This window comes from Berghia stephanieae, chromosome 10 (genome assembly GCF_034508935.2).
Source record: "Berghia stephanieae isolate SIO BIC M18660-M18661 chromosome 10, UCSD_Bste_1.3, whole genome shotgun sequence".
NCBI lineage: Eukaryota > Metazoa > Mollusca > Gastropoda > Nudibranchia > Aeolidiidae > Berghia > Berghia stephanieae.
The window spans coordinates 1,166,919-1,181,010 of NC_088369.1; the positions used below are offsets into that span (position 1 = coordinate 1,166,919).

General features: G+C 34.0%; 1 protein-coding gene across 1 annotated transcript; it reads left to right on the top strand.

Annotated features, from left to right (window-relative positions):
- The first annotated feature begins 4,395 nt into the window (after positions 1 to 4,395).
- On the top strand, positions 4,396 to 13,215 carry LOC144956034 (nuclear protein AMMECR1-like). Its single transcript, XM_078886324.1, has 5 exons — positions 4,396 to 4,644; positions 7,236 to 7,346; positions 7,697 to 7,811; positions 8,425 to 8,515; positions 9,528 to 13,215. Exons 1-5 carry the CDS (start codon positions 4,427 to 4,429, stop codon positions 9,692 to 9,694), a joined length of 702 nt encoding a protein of 233 aa, XP_078742450.1. The 5' UTR covers positions 4,396 to 4,426; the 3' UTR covers positions 9,695 to 13,215.
- Positions 13,216 to 14,092: the final 877 nt, after the last annotated feature.

Below are 14,092 nucleotides of genomic sequence, written 5' to 3' on the forward strand. Positions count from 1 at the left end.
TGATTCGGTCATATATATATATAATTTTATATATATATAATATATATATATATATATATATATATATATATATATATATATATATATATATATATATATATATTTTTTTTTTTTTTTTTTGTTTTGTTTTGTTTTTTTTTTTTTTTGTTTTTTTTTGTTCACCTTAAAAAAAAAAGAATATTTCAACACAAATAATCACATTCACAATGAAATGACAATACCAGTAGATTTTAATTATACCAAACGTAATAAAAAATGAATCACGAAAGAGAATACAACAAAAAATAAAGCGATGAGACATAATGCGACAACACCTTGACAATACAAGTCCATTTCGTTCACTCGAAAAATTAAAGAGATGCTTTAATCCCTCAACGGCGAGATTAATATTTCTGTTATATTACTGGTTTTCAGTAGTACGTAGTAACTTTAAAGTTTTAATCGAGAAGCAACAACAGCGATATGACTCGAGTTTCATTCAGAGCTCAAATTGCATCATTTTTACTGCTCTCTTGGTGGTTAGAATGATTGTGCCGGTGGTGGTAGTGGTTGGAATATTGGTAGCGGTGGTGGTGGTGGAGGAGGAGGAGGAGGAGGAAGAGGAAGAGGAGACGGTGAGGGAGGATGTAATTATGATAGTGGTTTTGGTGGTACTGTTGGTTAGAATGATAGTTGTGGAGACGATGACGGAAATTATATGATGATGTTGATATTGTTTTTATTGCTATTGTAGTACTTGTTGTTAATGTTAATTGTTTGTTGTTGTTGTTGTTGTTGTTGTTGTTGTTGTTGTTAATGATGATGATGATTATGATGACAACGACGATGTCGTCGACAATGATGATTACTATACGATATTACAAAGTTTATTCAATCTTAGGCTTTCGCCAATAAATCATACAATTTGATGACAACATACATGAAAGTGAAAAAAAATGATAAATGGAACCAAACAATAAACTGATACCATTAATAACCACACAAAAAAAAATCAAAAAACAATCGTAATCCCACCAATACGTACAATAATAATAATAATATAATAATAATAATAATAATAATAATAATAATAATAATAATAATAATAATAATAATAATAATAATAATAATAATAATAATATAATAATAATAATAATAATAATAACAAATGATAATAATAACAATAATAGTATTACCATCATCATTACTACCACCACCATCATTATTACGTTTGCAATCAGTTTTTCTCGTTTTTTTAAAAATTTGATACCTATAATAGACGAAAATTCCGGTGATTTTGTTAAAGGGTAGTTAAAATATCTAGGATTTTATTAATCCTGAAAACTACGATTTTTATTTTCCTATTTCAAGTAGGCAGGTCTGCTATGACAAGTATCAGTTCCATAGTAAAAAAAAAAAGACAAACAAAAACAAAGTTTATTTAATCTTAGGCTGTCGCCAATAATTCATACAATACAATTAAGACAAAACAATGCTACCAATCTCTCCTCATGCATTCGTTAGACTATAACAATAACGACCGTGTTATCTTTACTCCTTACCCAACCCCTAGCTTCCCGCCTCTTCATCACGAACTATCTTATGTATGTATTAACTACAGGACGGGCAAGTACGGAATCTGCCCACCCTTCCTTTAAACGTCTTTATTTCCTCTATAACTTAGAATTCAACTCTCTCTTTTCTCAGAAGAGTATTTCTCGTATACTAATTCAAGTGTTGAGAAAACCAAACTGGTGGTTGTATTTTATACATTTATTTAGTCTTGACTTTTGAATAAAAATGTTTTGTTTTATTAAAGGAAATACAATAGAAAATTACATTGTTTTGCAAAAATATTTAGTCTGGAAATAAAAATACAGCGGTAATTACTTTAAGAATTGGAGAAAAAAGAACTAACAAATTAATTTGTTAAAGAAAAACAAAACCAAAAAAAAAAAAAAAAAAAAATCAAATAAGAAAACAATTTTAATAAATGAGTTTTGAGAAGCACTAAGGAAAACGAGAAAAAAAATAATTTAAATGGATAAACAAATATATAAAAACAACACAAGTTAATACTAAATTGATATATTAGTAAATTAATAAATTAAATTCACTACTGAAAACTTCCCAATGTCATTACATCAATGGTACCAGCACAAGTAAGGCAATAAATAAGAAAAAGTACGTTTGCCAAAATCTCTATTTAATTTAGTGTTCACTGGTTTATAAGGTGGGCTCATTTGAATTAGCCCGACCTAGTACTAGAGAGGCCAGACAACAAAATCGGAGTTCACTGTCAGGCGACAAGACGATGAGATGACGATGTGGGCGGAGTGGAGTGGTTTGAGGGGTGGGGGGGGGGGGGTTGATAAAAAGAACAGGAGCGTATCCTGGTTTATGTATTACGGGGTGCATGGTGATTCCCAATCTATCAAAGATACACCCAAATTGTTTTCAGTACGAAGTATCAAGTTTAAGTACTAACTTTTGAAATTATCTAATTTAAATTAGATTATTTCGGACCTGGTAATACGGCATATAACTTGAAAAAACAGGCTGGTATTTGCCCACCCTGCCCATTATTACCAGCCGTCCCTGATCAGAACCATGTCTGTTTTATCATTGAAAGAATGAGGCTTGTTGTAATCAAAACATACGGAAGAAGAAAATAACAATAAATACAGATTTTATTGATGTTCGTTTTGCTTAAATGGATATTAATCATCAATAAGGATATTTTGAAAATCATTCATCGAGTAGAGCCCCACCATCAACCCAGCACACACTGCAGTTAAACTTGTAGTTGTAGTCGGCTATGTAGTATGTTTCGTCTTAGGAGCAGATACGAGTAATGGCTTGGGGTTGGATTTTCAATTCATTCTATTAAATTTGACTGTTATCATTGTTGATATTCAAAGGAAGAAGTTTGGCGTGCCTGCATAATTGCTAATTTTATTATATTCACCCATCTCAATGCGCTGACGACTATCGCAATCCATGATAGGATCAGTGATCGAGCGATGATATACAATTTTGCTTTGGCGAAATATCGACAAATGGACCTCTTTTACATAGTATTAGTATAGTAAATGCCAACTACGTGAGTACATCAAACACACATGCCCCCCCCCCCCTTTTTTTTTTTTTTTTTGTCACCTACACACAATAATAAACACATTCTCTCACACATATTACTTGGAAATCAGTAAAACAAACAAACGGCAACAACACCAAAAACTAGAGCATTGATATATTATGCAATATCCACTAAATGTGATAAATCATTATAAAAGGGTCCCAAGCCAAAAGCAACACTTAACATGAAAGACGAGACATGATGCTTAGTTAGGAGACAAAATCTATTTTTTAGACACAAACGACCGTGTTTACAGTTACTCATTTTACACCTGAATACGGAGAGAGAATGTGTTTTCGATCCAAGACACATAGTGATTTTAACAGATGCTAAGAAAATTCTGGAGGATATAATGATGTCCTTTGCGGATGATATAGACACCTTGGTGGAAGACCTCATGAAGCTAAGCAAGTTTACCAACATGGTACTGCAGTGGATTCCAGGACACTGTGGGATACTTGGAAATCAGATCGCTGACCAACTGGCAAAGGCAGCAGTCGCATGCAGCAACCCTCCCCAATATACTCAACAGGAGAAATTAACAAAATGGCCAAATTTATCCAGTCTCAGAGATGGAGAGAGAAGCACCCAGAATACAACATGAATGACCCAATCAAGGTGCTCGACAGAAAGGAACAGGTCATCATCTTCAGACTGAGAACTGGACACAACCAGTTAAAGGAACATATGTGGAGGATGTCCAGAGCAGGTGCCTCTGGACAATGTGACTGCGGACTTGAAAATGAAAATGGACATCATGTCCTAATGGAATGTCCAAAGTACAACCAGTTGAGAAGGAACTTCTGGCCTGACCCAACCCCATACTCAAAGAAGCTGTACGACAGTGAGGACGACCTCAGGACCACTGTGGGCTTCATTCACCAGACCGGACTGACCATGTGACGTGACGGGAACGAAGAAGAAGAAGAAGAAGATTCATACCACAGATTACTTGTACTAGGACTAGGTCCTGTATTCTCTATGATTCATACCGCCCTAAATAAACCGTGACCAACCACTCCTGGTAATGGACAATATTTTGCATTGATTTGAGAGAATTTCCGTAACAGCAATGAGCCCGTAACAATTTGGGTTATCAGACCTGCAAATAAGTATACGTCGATATTGAGGGTTCTATAATATACAGGGCCAATTTAGTTCTCTCACGCCATGCGAGCGGGTAATTAGGTACACTCAATCATAACGGAAGGCAATGGGTTTGTTTCACCTCTTATAGATTCTCTCTCTTTGGTAAAATTAAGGTCTCGTCTCGCGAGACTAGGAAGGTTGGGATTCCAAACACTAAACATGGCAAGCAGCTGCTGTGGAGTGAAGAAACAAAAGCTAAACAATTCTATGCCGTCTATATGTAACGGTTCCTCTTCTTCAGGACATTGTGGTTTTCACAAAAATGGATATTCTGTGATTCTTCCAGAGATGTGTTACTTTTGTTTTGATGTACTCCACAGCCATCTTCACAACTACGATTTGCCTAGAACTCCCCCTCCTTTCACAAATGAGGCATAGTAAGTCAGTCTAAGTTGACCTATTTAAAAGCCTGTTTTGGGGATGGATTTCTTACACACCCCACCGTTTATTAGCAACATCTGAGATTTATAATCATTTTCATTAAAGGTCGATGGTTCCAGAATAAGATCAGCTGTTTTGTTCAAGAATATAGAATATATTAATCGTTGGCGGCTTTAAAGAGTACATTATGCCTTTTCCCAGATCGGGCCGTTCCCATTTTTTGTGGAGGGGGTGAAGGTTCTGTGTTGCTAAATACCACTGACTTGTTTCCTGGAGAAGCCCTTTACGAAGCATTTTATTTAATATGTCTCATGAATCCTTTTCCTACTCCCATCAATTTATTATTTCTGTTAAATGTAAATCTTTTTACTTTCATTCCCATTATACTACCATCAAAAAGGGTTGTCTATCACTGCCATCATCAGCAATGGGTGTGTGTTGTGTTGTCCACCAAGTGAGTAATGTGTAACGTTACCTTTTACACACAAAACGATCTCTCGTCTTTAAAAATGGATTTGAATCTTTCTAATGACTTGATCATTCCGTGTTCTTAAGCCTTTCTTGATATTACAACAGACCACGATCGTCTGCGATAGGAAGATTATGAGAAAGAAAAAAACGGAGACGAAGAGTACACACCTTTAAACAAAGACTACGGTGGACAGGTTCTTGGTGTCAGATTTATTTTTAGATCTCTCCTCCCCATTACTTGACCCATAGCACAACAAAGAAAAAAATGATAAGTTGAAGTTTTTACCAATTTTTGTATTATTCGTTACACATATTTATTTATTTATTTATTTATTTATTTATCAAGTTTTATAATAATAATAATAATAATAATGCTGAAAACTTATATAGCGCTATAACTCCGAGACACCAGACTCTAAGCGCTTAAATTACAAATTACTTTGGCTGAAACATACTCATTCACACACACAAGCACACACACACACACACACATACACACACACACAATACAACACACAACACAAACCAAACCTATCTTGCTTCTCATACCATCTACTAAAATCGAAACAAATATGTTTTAAGCGAACGTTTAAAAATAGACAAAGATTCTTTTTCACGAATGCTCTGCGGTAAGGCGTTCCAAATAGAGGGTCCGAAATGAGAAAAGGATCTCATTCCAGCATTTTTCCGAATTCGAGGGACAACTAGTTTTGTGGAATCACTGGCCGAACGTAAGGGGCGGGGTTTTGAATATCTTTCAATTAGTTCTGAAAGGTAGGAAGGGGCAGTACCTTCAAGACAACGATACACTAAAACACAAGCTTTGAATTTAATTCTTTTCTCAACAGGCAGCCAATGCAGGTCATGAAGTAGAGGTCCGGCAGAGTCGCACCTACGCTTCATAAATACTAGTCTGGCAGCGCTGTTTTGGACAATCTGTCTTTGCTCATCCCTTAAAAAAACAAAACAAATTTTACTTTTTTTATTTAATTATTTTAAATAATGAAAGGAAGAAGAAGAAGCAAAGAAAAAAAAAATAACAGCACTACTACAACTACTCACTATAATTTTACCAAATAACTACAGTATTGTTATTGAATTGAATAATATTATAAATTATACTCCTCAAGCCAACAGGTGTAAAGTAAGTGTAATAAGCTGTGTAAAGTAAAGCTTTACCAATGCTTCAAATAAACCTAGAGCAGCTGACAGGATTCAGAATGTTGTCATTATGGAGTGTAACTGTAGACTTTTCAATCAATAATCAATGGCATTTCTCATATCATATCTCAATTCCCCTTAAGGCCCAAAATATGTTAAAATGGGAATGTTGTAACTACACAAACTAATATATATATATATATATATATATATATATATATATATATATATATATATATATATATATCGGGGGGGGGGGGGGTGGGGGGGGGGGGTAATGAAAGTGGAAGATTGAAGTAAAAAAAAAGAGTTAAAAGTCATTGTTTAATTAGATATAATCTCCAGCTAAACGTAAATCCAAGTAGCCAGACAGATGAATGCCACAGGGACTACATGGATTCCCTCCGTTCCACCAATTTGATGAATCTCCATAAAAAATCATCGAAATGTTTAGTTTGAAAATTGGACCCTTGCATTTGTTGGAAATATAATTTTTAATCAGCCTAAATATTGGGGGATAAATATGACAAATCCTTTGAAATGATTGAGGTTGGTTGGCAAGTTTTGTGTGGTCCATTGTGATTATTTAGCATGTCGTCTATAGCGCCTATTTCTACACCCATTCAAATGGCAGTTTGGTGAGCATGCAATTTGTTTTTGAACTCAATTTATCACAGACAAACATCCACTCTTGCATAGCTGTACTTAAACTGCTCTCTCTCTCTCTCTCTCTCTCTCTCTCTCTCTCTCTCTCTCTCTCTCTCTCTCTCTCTCTCTCTCTCTCTCTCTCTCTCTCCAGGCAAACCTGTAGCGGCTGAGTATCTCAAATTAATCCAGAATTGGTTGCATGTTGGTGTCAGTGTCAGTATTGGTTCAGCTTGGGACTTCCTCATTTGGTTAAATTTGAATTGATTAGATACTCTGACATGAATTTTTCTTCTCTATTTTTCAACAGCCCCTTGTTTGTGACATGGAAGGTCGGTCGAGACCGTCGACTAAGAGGTTGTATTGGCACATTCTCTCCCACCTCCCTCCATAGTGGTCTTAAAGAGTATGCAGTCACCAGGTTGGTATTGTGGTAACAGTGCAATAACAGTGTTGGAGAAAAAGTTATCTTTTTGTTTAAAATGTTTTTCTTGAACAGTTTATTATTGGGTTTTTTTTCGTATTAAATTACCACTAAATTAACAGAAGGGCTTCTAGTTCTAGTTTTCTTTTTACGTGACTATAAATTTAAAATGAAAAATTGAATTTTTGGAGCCTTTAATTTGATTAAGCCATTTTGCCTTTTTAGAAATGTAAAGTTCACACCCTTGTGCATTTAAGATGAGATAGAAAATTCTAGACCATTTTCATTAAGCTAAGATTTATCAAGATTTAGGCAGGCTCAAATTTCATTTCTTGTGTTTATTTCAGTGCAATGAAAGACAGCCGATTCTCCCCCATCACCCAAGACGAGTTTCCCAGACTGCACTGCTCTGTCTCTCTCCTCACCCACTTTGAAGATGGTGTGGATTATCTAGACTGGGAGGTGAGTGCTTCTACCAACTCTCATGCATATGTAAATGTACCTGACGATTATATTTATACAATTGCAAGGCTACCACCAATTGTGTATGATTGTACGATTTTCTTCTTTCCTAATTGTACAGTTTTTGACACCTGTATCATTTCTAAACATTGCATTGTCTTAAGATATTTTAATTCTTGTTCTCTAATAATTTAAGAGTGTTTTTGTTCATTTTTATGTTTTTTTACACATTTGCATCATAACACTTTGGTTTGTAGCATTGTTTGTTATTTCTGTCAGCAATTGTAATGATTTGTGTGGTTGGCTGAGAAAACCCGGAAAAATGCGCAAATTTCATAAATTGGGTTATATATGCATTGTTGTAGACCACATCTTTCTGATCGTTTACCACTTTAAATTTTCTTTCTATGTCTATTAAACCCAAATTATGAATTTTTTTCTGAATAAAATTTGTTGCTATGAGAAACACTTTATCTTCGATTTTGGCTCATATCTCGAATCGAAGCTTGCCGCATCTTCCTGGGTTTTCTCGGCCAGCCACACATATCTTAAATAGATAGGCAAGCCAAACTCATGCATGTTTGTTATTTTTTTCTTTCCTTCCACTTATCAGCTTGGTGTTCATGGAATCCGTATAGAGTTTATCAATGAGAAAGGCCACAAGAAGACAGCCACCTATCTACCAGAGGTGGCAGTGGAACAAGGTAAGGGTCGTTGGTACAAAGTAGGGAGCAGGTACCGACGTAAGGCAAAAATATGAAAGGTGTATGTGATTCAGTGCAGGACAAACAGCAAGAAAAATACTAGAAAAAAATTCAGCCTTCCTAGAGAAAAAAAACTGTGAAAAATTCATCCAAAAGTTTAATGATAAATCAAGTATTGTGGTGCAGAAATTCAGCCCTGCAGCTTCAATTTTTAATTTTTCGTTGAATTTCATTTCAGACATTGTAAATATTTGTTATATTATAAATATCAGTATCACGCAGTGTTTTTTTCTAAGATATTTATTTTAGTTGATTTTCCGTCTTAATATATTTTGCCCCTATTCATTGTTAATATATGATTCAGTCATTTTCAGGTGTTTACCACCCCTTACCCCCACCTCATTCAGCTCAACTCAGATGTTAATGAGTATATTATAATCTTCAAAGGCTGCTGATTTTAGTGGTATAGGTTTTTCACCAATAACAAGAGAAAGAAAAACTATTCAAAGAGACCTCATTTTTGATGATTTGTGAAGAAACATTCACCTGTAAACATCAGTAGTTTGGGATACCTATTGTAAAGGGCATCAAGCTTGCTGGGTGTATCCGTGGAAATGCACTTTATACATGTTCATATTTATTTGAGTCACTGCTGTCACTGGATTCTAACACGCTCTCGGAAGAAGCCAAAAAGCCTGCTAGAATCTGAGCATGCCAAATTCCGATGCTCATGGGAGGTGACGACTGATTATTTAGATAAAATTTTGTCACCCAGCTCCAGCATAACATATTGCAGAGGGTGCTAGAATCCAACAGCTAGTGTAATGGCTAAATGTTCTATTTGATTAGGTTAAGATCAAGCTCTGCTTGTAAACAATGAATGTAGTTCCGCACTTTACATTCTGTTCTGTGCATTGTCTCCGTCTTGATACAAATGATAATTCTTTGTATTTTTTTTTTTTTCTTCTTTCTTCTTCCCCGTTCCCCTTGCCCCCATATTGGTTTAAATCAGGTTGGGACCGTATTCAGACCATCGACTCATTACTACGTAAAGGGGGCTTCAGGAGCTCCATCACGCCAGAGGTTCGCAAGTCTATACGACTGACCCGATACCGTAGTGAAAAAATCACCATTGCCTACAGCGATTACGTGGCCCAAAAACAAAATGGCCACGCATGACGCTACGCTTGGCTCTAACCATAGGCAGCAAATTTTTAAGACCATCAGCGTTCCATCATTGTCAGTAATTTTAACATTTTTTATTTTTTTATTTCACATTTGTGTGACAGCGCAGAAAAATGAGTTACAGTAACTGTTTTGTTTTGGTTTTTAATATCTTTTAGAGGACATTTAAAAAAAAATGAAACTATACTTCTGTAAATATATGCACTACTTTTTGATAGAAAGTACAAAAAAACTACCCTTAAGTTTGAGGAGGCTGATAATAACTTTATCATTTCTGACAGTTCCTTGCACACACAATCTTACTTATTTTCCTGCGTCACCACACATTTTTCATTGTATTTTAATTAGAAATGATTAAAATTTGTACAATTTTATTATTATTTTTTTTTACATTAGGAATTAAGAGTGGATATAATATAATTGCAACATATTTTTTCTCACTGTAAGATATATAACATACATCATTTTTAAGACCAATGGTAGATGTATAAATGGTTGAGTATTTTTATAGAGGCGAGATTTTTTGTTTCCTTTGTTTGTTTTTAGAAATAATTGTATATCATGTGCATAGTGCATAGATAAGTGCGAGAGGCATTGCCATAAGATTGAAGTGTTTGAATAGAATATTAAATGACATTAGTAGCGTTTGTCGCATTTTGAAAAGCATTCATTTTCACATCCGATCAAAATCCTACTTGTAAAAAATATAAGGAGAATGAGGGCAATGTTGGATTCCATACTACATGATCGTTTTATCATTTTGTAGCTCATTGAGTGAATCGTTTCTGGCAGCTATCGGATTGGAACAAATGGTGGGAATTCAAATTTTTGAGATATTGTTGCAGATAAAAACAAGAGGTTTTGACATACGAGAGAATAATTCAGATATATGCTTTTGAAGTTTGGTTGTGACAGAGTTACTATTTTTGTATGGAGTTAGTGAATGAAAAATTTCAGTATTCTCTTGTAGAAGATAAGAAAATATCTGAATCTTGAATGCACATTTTTTTGGACCTAAAGATTAGACCAATTTTTTTTTTCTCTCAGGGTTTGGAATATTTTTAACTCTTTTAGATGAAGGCTTATGGGAATAGTTTTTTAATTACCAGTAGATCTGTTTTTGTATTCAACTACACAAGTAAATTCTTGATTTTTTAATTGTATTATTAAAGTAAAGATGGCATTCAAATCGGAGATCAAAATTTTATATTCTTGAACTTTGAATTTTTTTATCAAGAAAAATCCAAATTATTCTATTTTATTGGCTTTAGTCTTAATATTACAACAATGCTTGAGTTGAAGTTACCATATTGGCTATTTTGGTGTCATTTCTATTTTATCTGGACCACCGTGAAACCAATATCTGTGTCTATGTAATGTCCAGAATTTTGTACAGAAAATTTTGTGGCATCAGTAGGTACTTTTCAACAGCAGAATTTTTTTTTTCCCCTTAAATTCTTTATGATGGCGAGAGTTGATAGAATATTATTTCATGTCAAATTTTGTGAAATTCCTTTTAAAACCGAATACTCTTTGGTTTTTATTACGCTTTATTTATTCTTATTGGGGCTACAATTTAAAATTTTGGGTGAGAAAATCTGTAAGAGGTCATCTGGACTGTAATTACATTTTTTACCTTGATTTATATTTTAAAACTTTGTTTAATTTTGATATTGGGTTCCTGTACAATAGTTGTTTTATAAAGTGGACCTTACTATTCATCAATTATTATATTACAGCTACTAACACGTGACACTCCAGATACTTTTCTTTTTTTTTTCTGATCAAATGTAACCACTTGAAAATGATTGCACCTATTTCTTATGATTGCTGTACTGCTATGATTATCATCGATGTCACAAGATGTGAGGAGTTTGATTCTAATGTGAACCATACGCCAAGATTCTATCACAAGATTGTTCGGTGATAGGAATTTCCCTGTTGTTGGTCCAGGCGTAGTGGATGTTTGAGATGGTTGGTTCTACGACAGTCCACATATTGCAACCCCTTCTACCTGTAACCTTTGTTTTTGCCATCTGACGTTGTGTCCTTGTTCTAGAATTTGACCATTTGGTTTTCCTATGTCGTGCTTGGAGTCTTTTGTTGATAGGGAAACATTCAAATGGATTTTTTGTTTTATGGGAGAGTTTTTTTGTATTTTTTTCATTGTAAATCATCTCTCTGTCTTAAATTGTTTTCCATTTTAGGTTTTGATATAACATTAACATTTGATTTTCTCTCTTTTGGCTTTGGTCCAGATTCTGTAACATTGTGGGAGTATCAACAATTCTATAGAAATTCGATAGTGCAATATCACAACGTAGGGATCTAAATCTTTTGTTTTTATGGAGTACAACTCAACTACTTTCCTTGCACAGGGACACAGGATTTTCTTTTTTTAAAAGAAAGGTCCACTATCACTCGTCCAGTTAATGGTCAATATCAACATTGCTTGGCTTTGTTACAAGGCCAGATACCATACAGCATAGCCATGTATTACTTAAATAAATACTTTGGCATATGAGTCCCTCGGGAATCAAACTCTTCACATAATATTTGTGTCTTTTTTATGTCACAGCTTATTGCACAGACAGCTTTTTGTGTTTTGTTTTTGATCCCCTTTAATCCATGGAAATCCGTATGATCGGTTGGTTTCCTCTCTTTTTATATCCAGATGTAATCAGATCGACATATTGTATTCAATAGAATCATTCGTTTTCGCATATTGCAATGCAGTTCTATTTCTCAATTCTGGGCATTCTGTTTAAATTTTTTTTTTTTTGTCTGTTTTGTTTTTATTAATTACTTTAAGTTATATGTCTTAGGAAATGACAGTTACCGCTATGACGTGGATATGAGCGGATGGTGTGGAGGTCAATCAAATGTTCTCTTGTTCTGCTTGTCAAAACAAGCACATAGACTTGCCACTTTTACAGATTTAATCGAGGCTGTTTCAGAAGGTCGTTTTGTAACATTCACCACAAGAATATTCTAATTAAGCCATTTTGAGAAACAAATTACAATAATTGCTCTCATCCGTTTCTTTGGGTTGTAATACTGACAAATAAACCAAAAAAACTGATGATCTAGCATAGATAGAATAGTGGAAATAGCTTCTATAGTGTGGACAGAGTGTTATCTTTGTTCTCACTTTTTCGACACATTAAATGTCTAACCTCCTTAATTGTGATGTTAGAACCTCAGTCTTTGGTTTATTTTTCATGATTTATTCCTTAGTTTTTTTCCAGATAACGGTATTAGATATTTTTGTGGGGGCTATCACAAAAATATAGTTACACATATACAGATTTTGGAAGCCAAATTCAACAAACCAGATTTTTCGACCAAAATTTTATCTGCAATTATTGAAAAAGTTGTCACTTTACCCAGAGGTGTAAGAGCTAATTTAACGACACTAGATCCCTTCCAAAGCCTTCTAATGTGACGTATTATATAGATAATTGTTGAATCTATGATTTTGTGGGTGATACAAATAAAACATTCGGAATTTAAAATATTTATACATGAAAATGTATAGATTTTTGGTTTATTCCTTGTGGCGTATCTGAATCACGTTTCGGGCTGTCTGCATTTTATTTATAGATATCCTAGATTGGAATTCTCCACTTATTAGAGTTTTTTGGGCTTTTTTTTTTCCTTTTAAAAGGGAACATTGAAAATCTTTTATCCTGATCGTAGAGGTAGAGAGAGAGAGAGAGAGACGTGCATCAAAATTAGGCCCAAAATGCATTTTTAAAAATAGAATTTTCATCCATATTTTATTCAGAAAATCTTCTCTATTGGTAACCAATGCCTTGTTTTTGTCTATGAAACGATTTTTTTGGTATTTTTTATGTTTAAGAATAGGTTTGGTGTCATCTCGTCGCTTGAGGCAATTTTAACCGTAAGCAATTTCCGATTTTAATCTTTGAAAGTTGTTTTATAGTATAGCAGTACGATGTCCAATATTGTTTTATTTTTCCTGTCATAGGTTGATGAATTTTAAGATGATATTTACCTTTTTGCCAGATTGATAACATTTATTGTGTTGCCTTTTTAAATTTGGGAGTGTTTTTACATTGGGGAGAAAAGTTAAACTGAATGAGATGAACGGTTGGGTGTGAAATGAACACTGCATTTTAAGTAGGATGATGTAAGTATGTCTGGTGCTGATAGACTGCTGCAAATTGTGAGTGTTGATCATAGAATGTAATGTTTTAGATTAAATATAAAATAGGAAGCGGCATTATCAAATTTGTTCTTTCTCAGCTTTTTTTTTTCTTTTTTTCTATTATTTAGTGAAAATATTTAAAAGTGTTTTATTTATGCATTTCATTAATAATATGAGTCCGTGTTCAGAAAGATTTAGAAATTGCTTTTGATCTAGAAAGA

What these genes read in the sequence shown, in the direction of transcription:
- LOC144956034 (XM_078886324.1), top strand. Translation starts at nt 4,427, where the DNA reads ATGGCAAGCAGCTGCTGTGGAGTGAAGAAACAAAAGCTAAACAATTCT. An exon ending in CCTTTCACAAATGAGGCATA is followed by an intron (nt 4,645 to 7,235) that starts GTAAGTCAGTCT and finishes ATTTTTCAACAG; the next exon opens with CCCCTTGTTTGTGACATGGA. An exon ending in AAAGAGTATGCAGTCACCAG is followed by an intron (nt 7,347 to 7,696) that starts GTTGGTATTGTG and finishes TGTTTATTTCAG; the next exon opens with TGCAATGAAAGACAGCCGAT.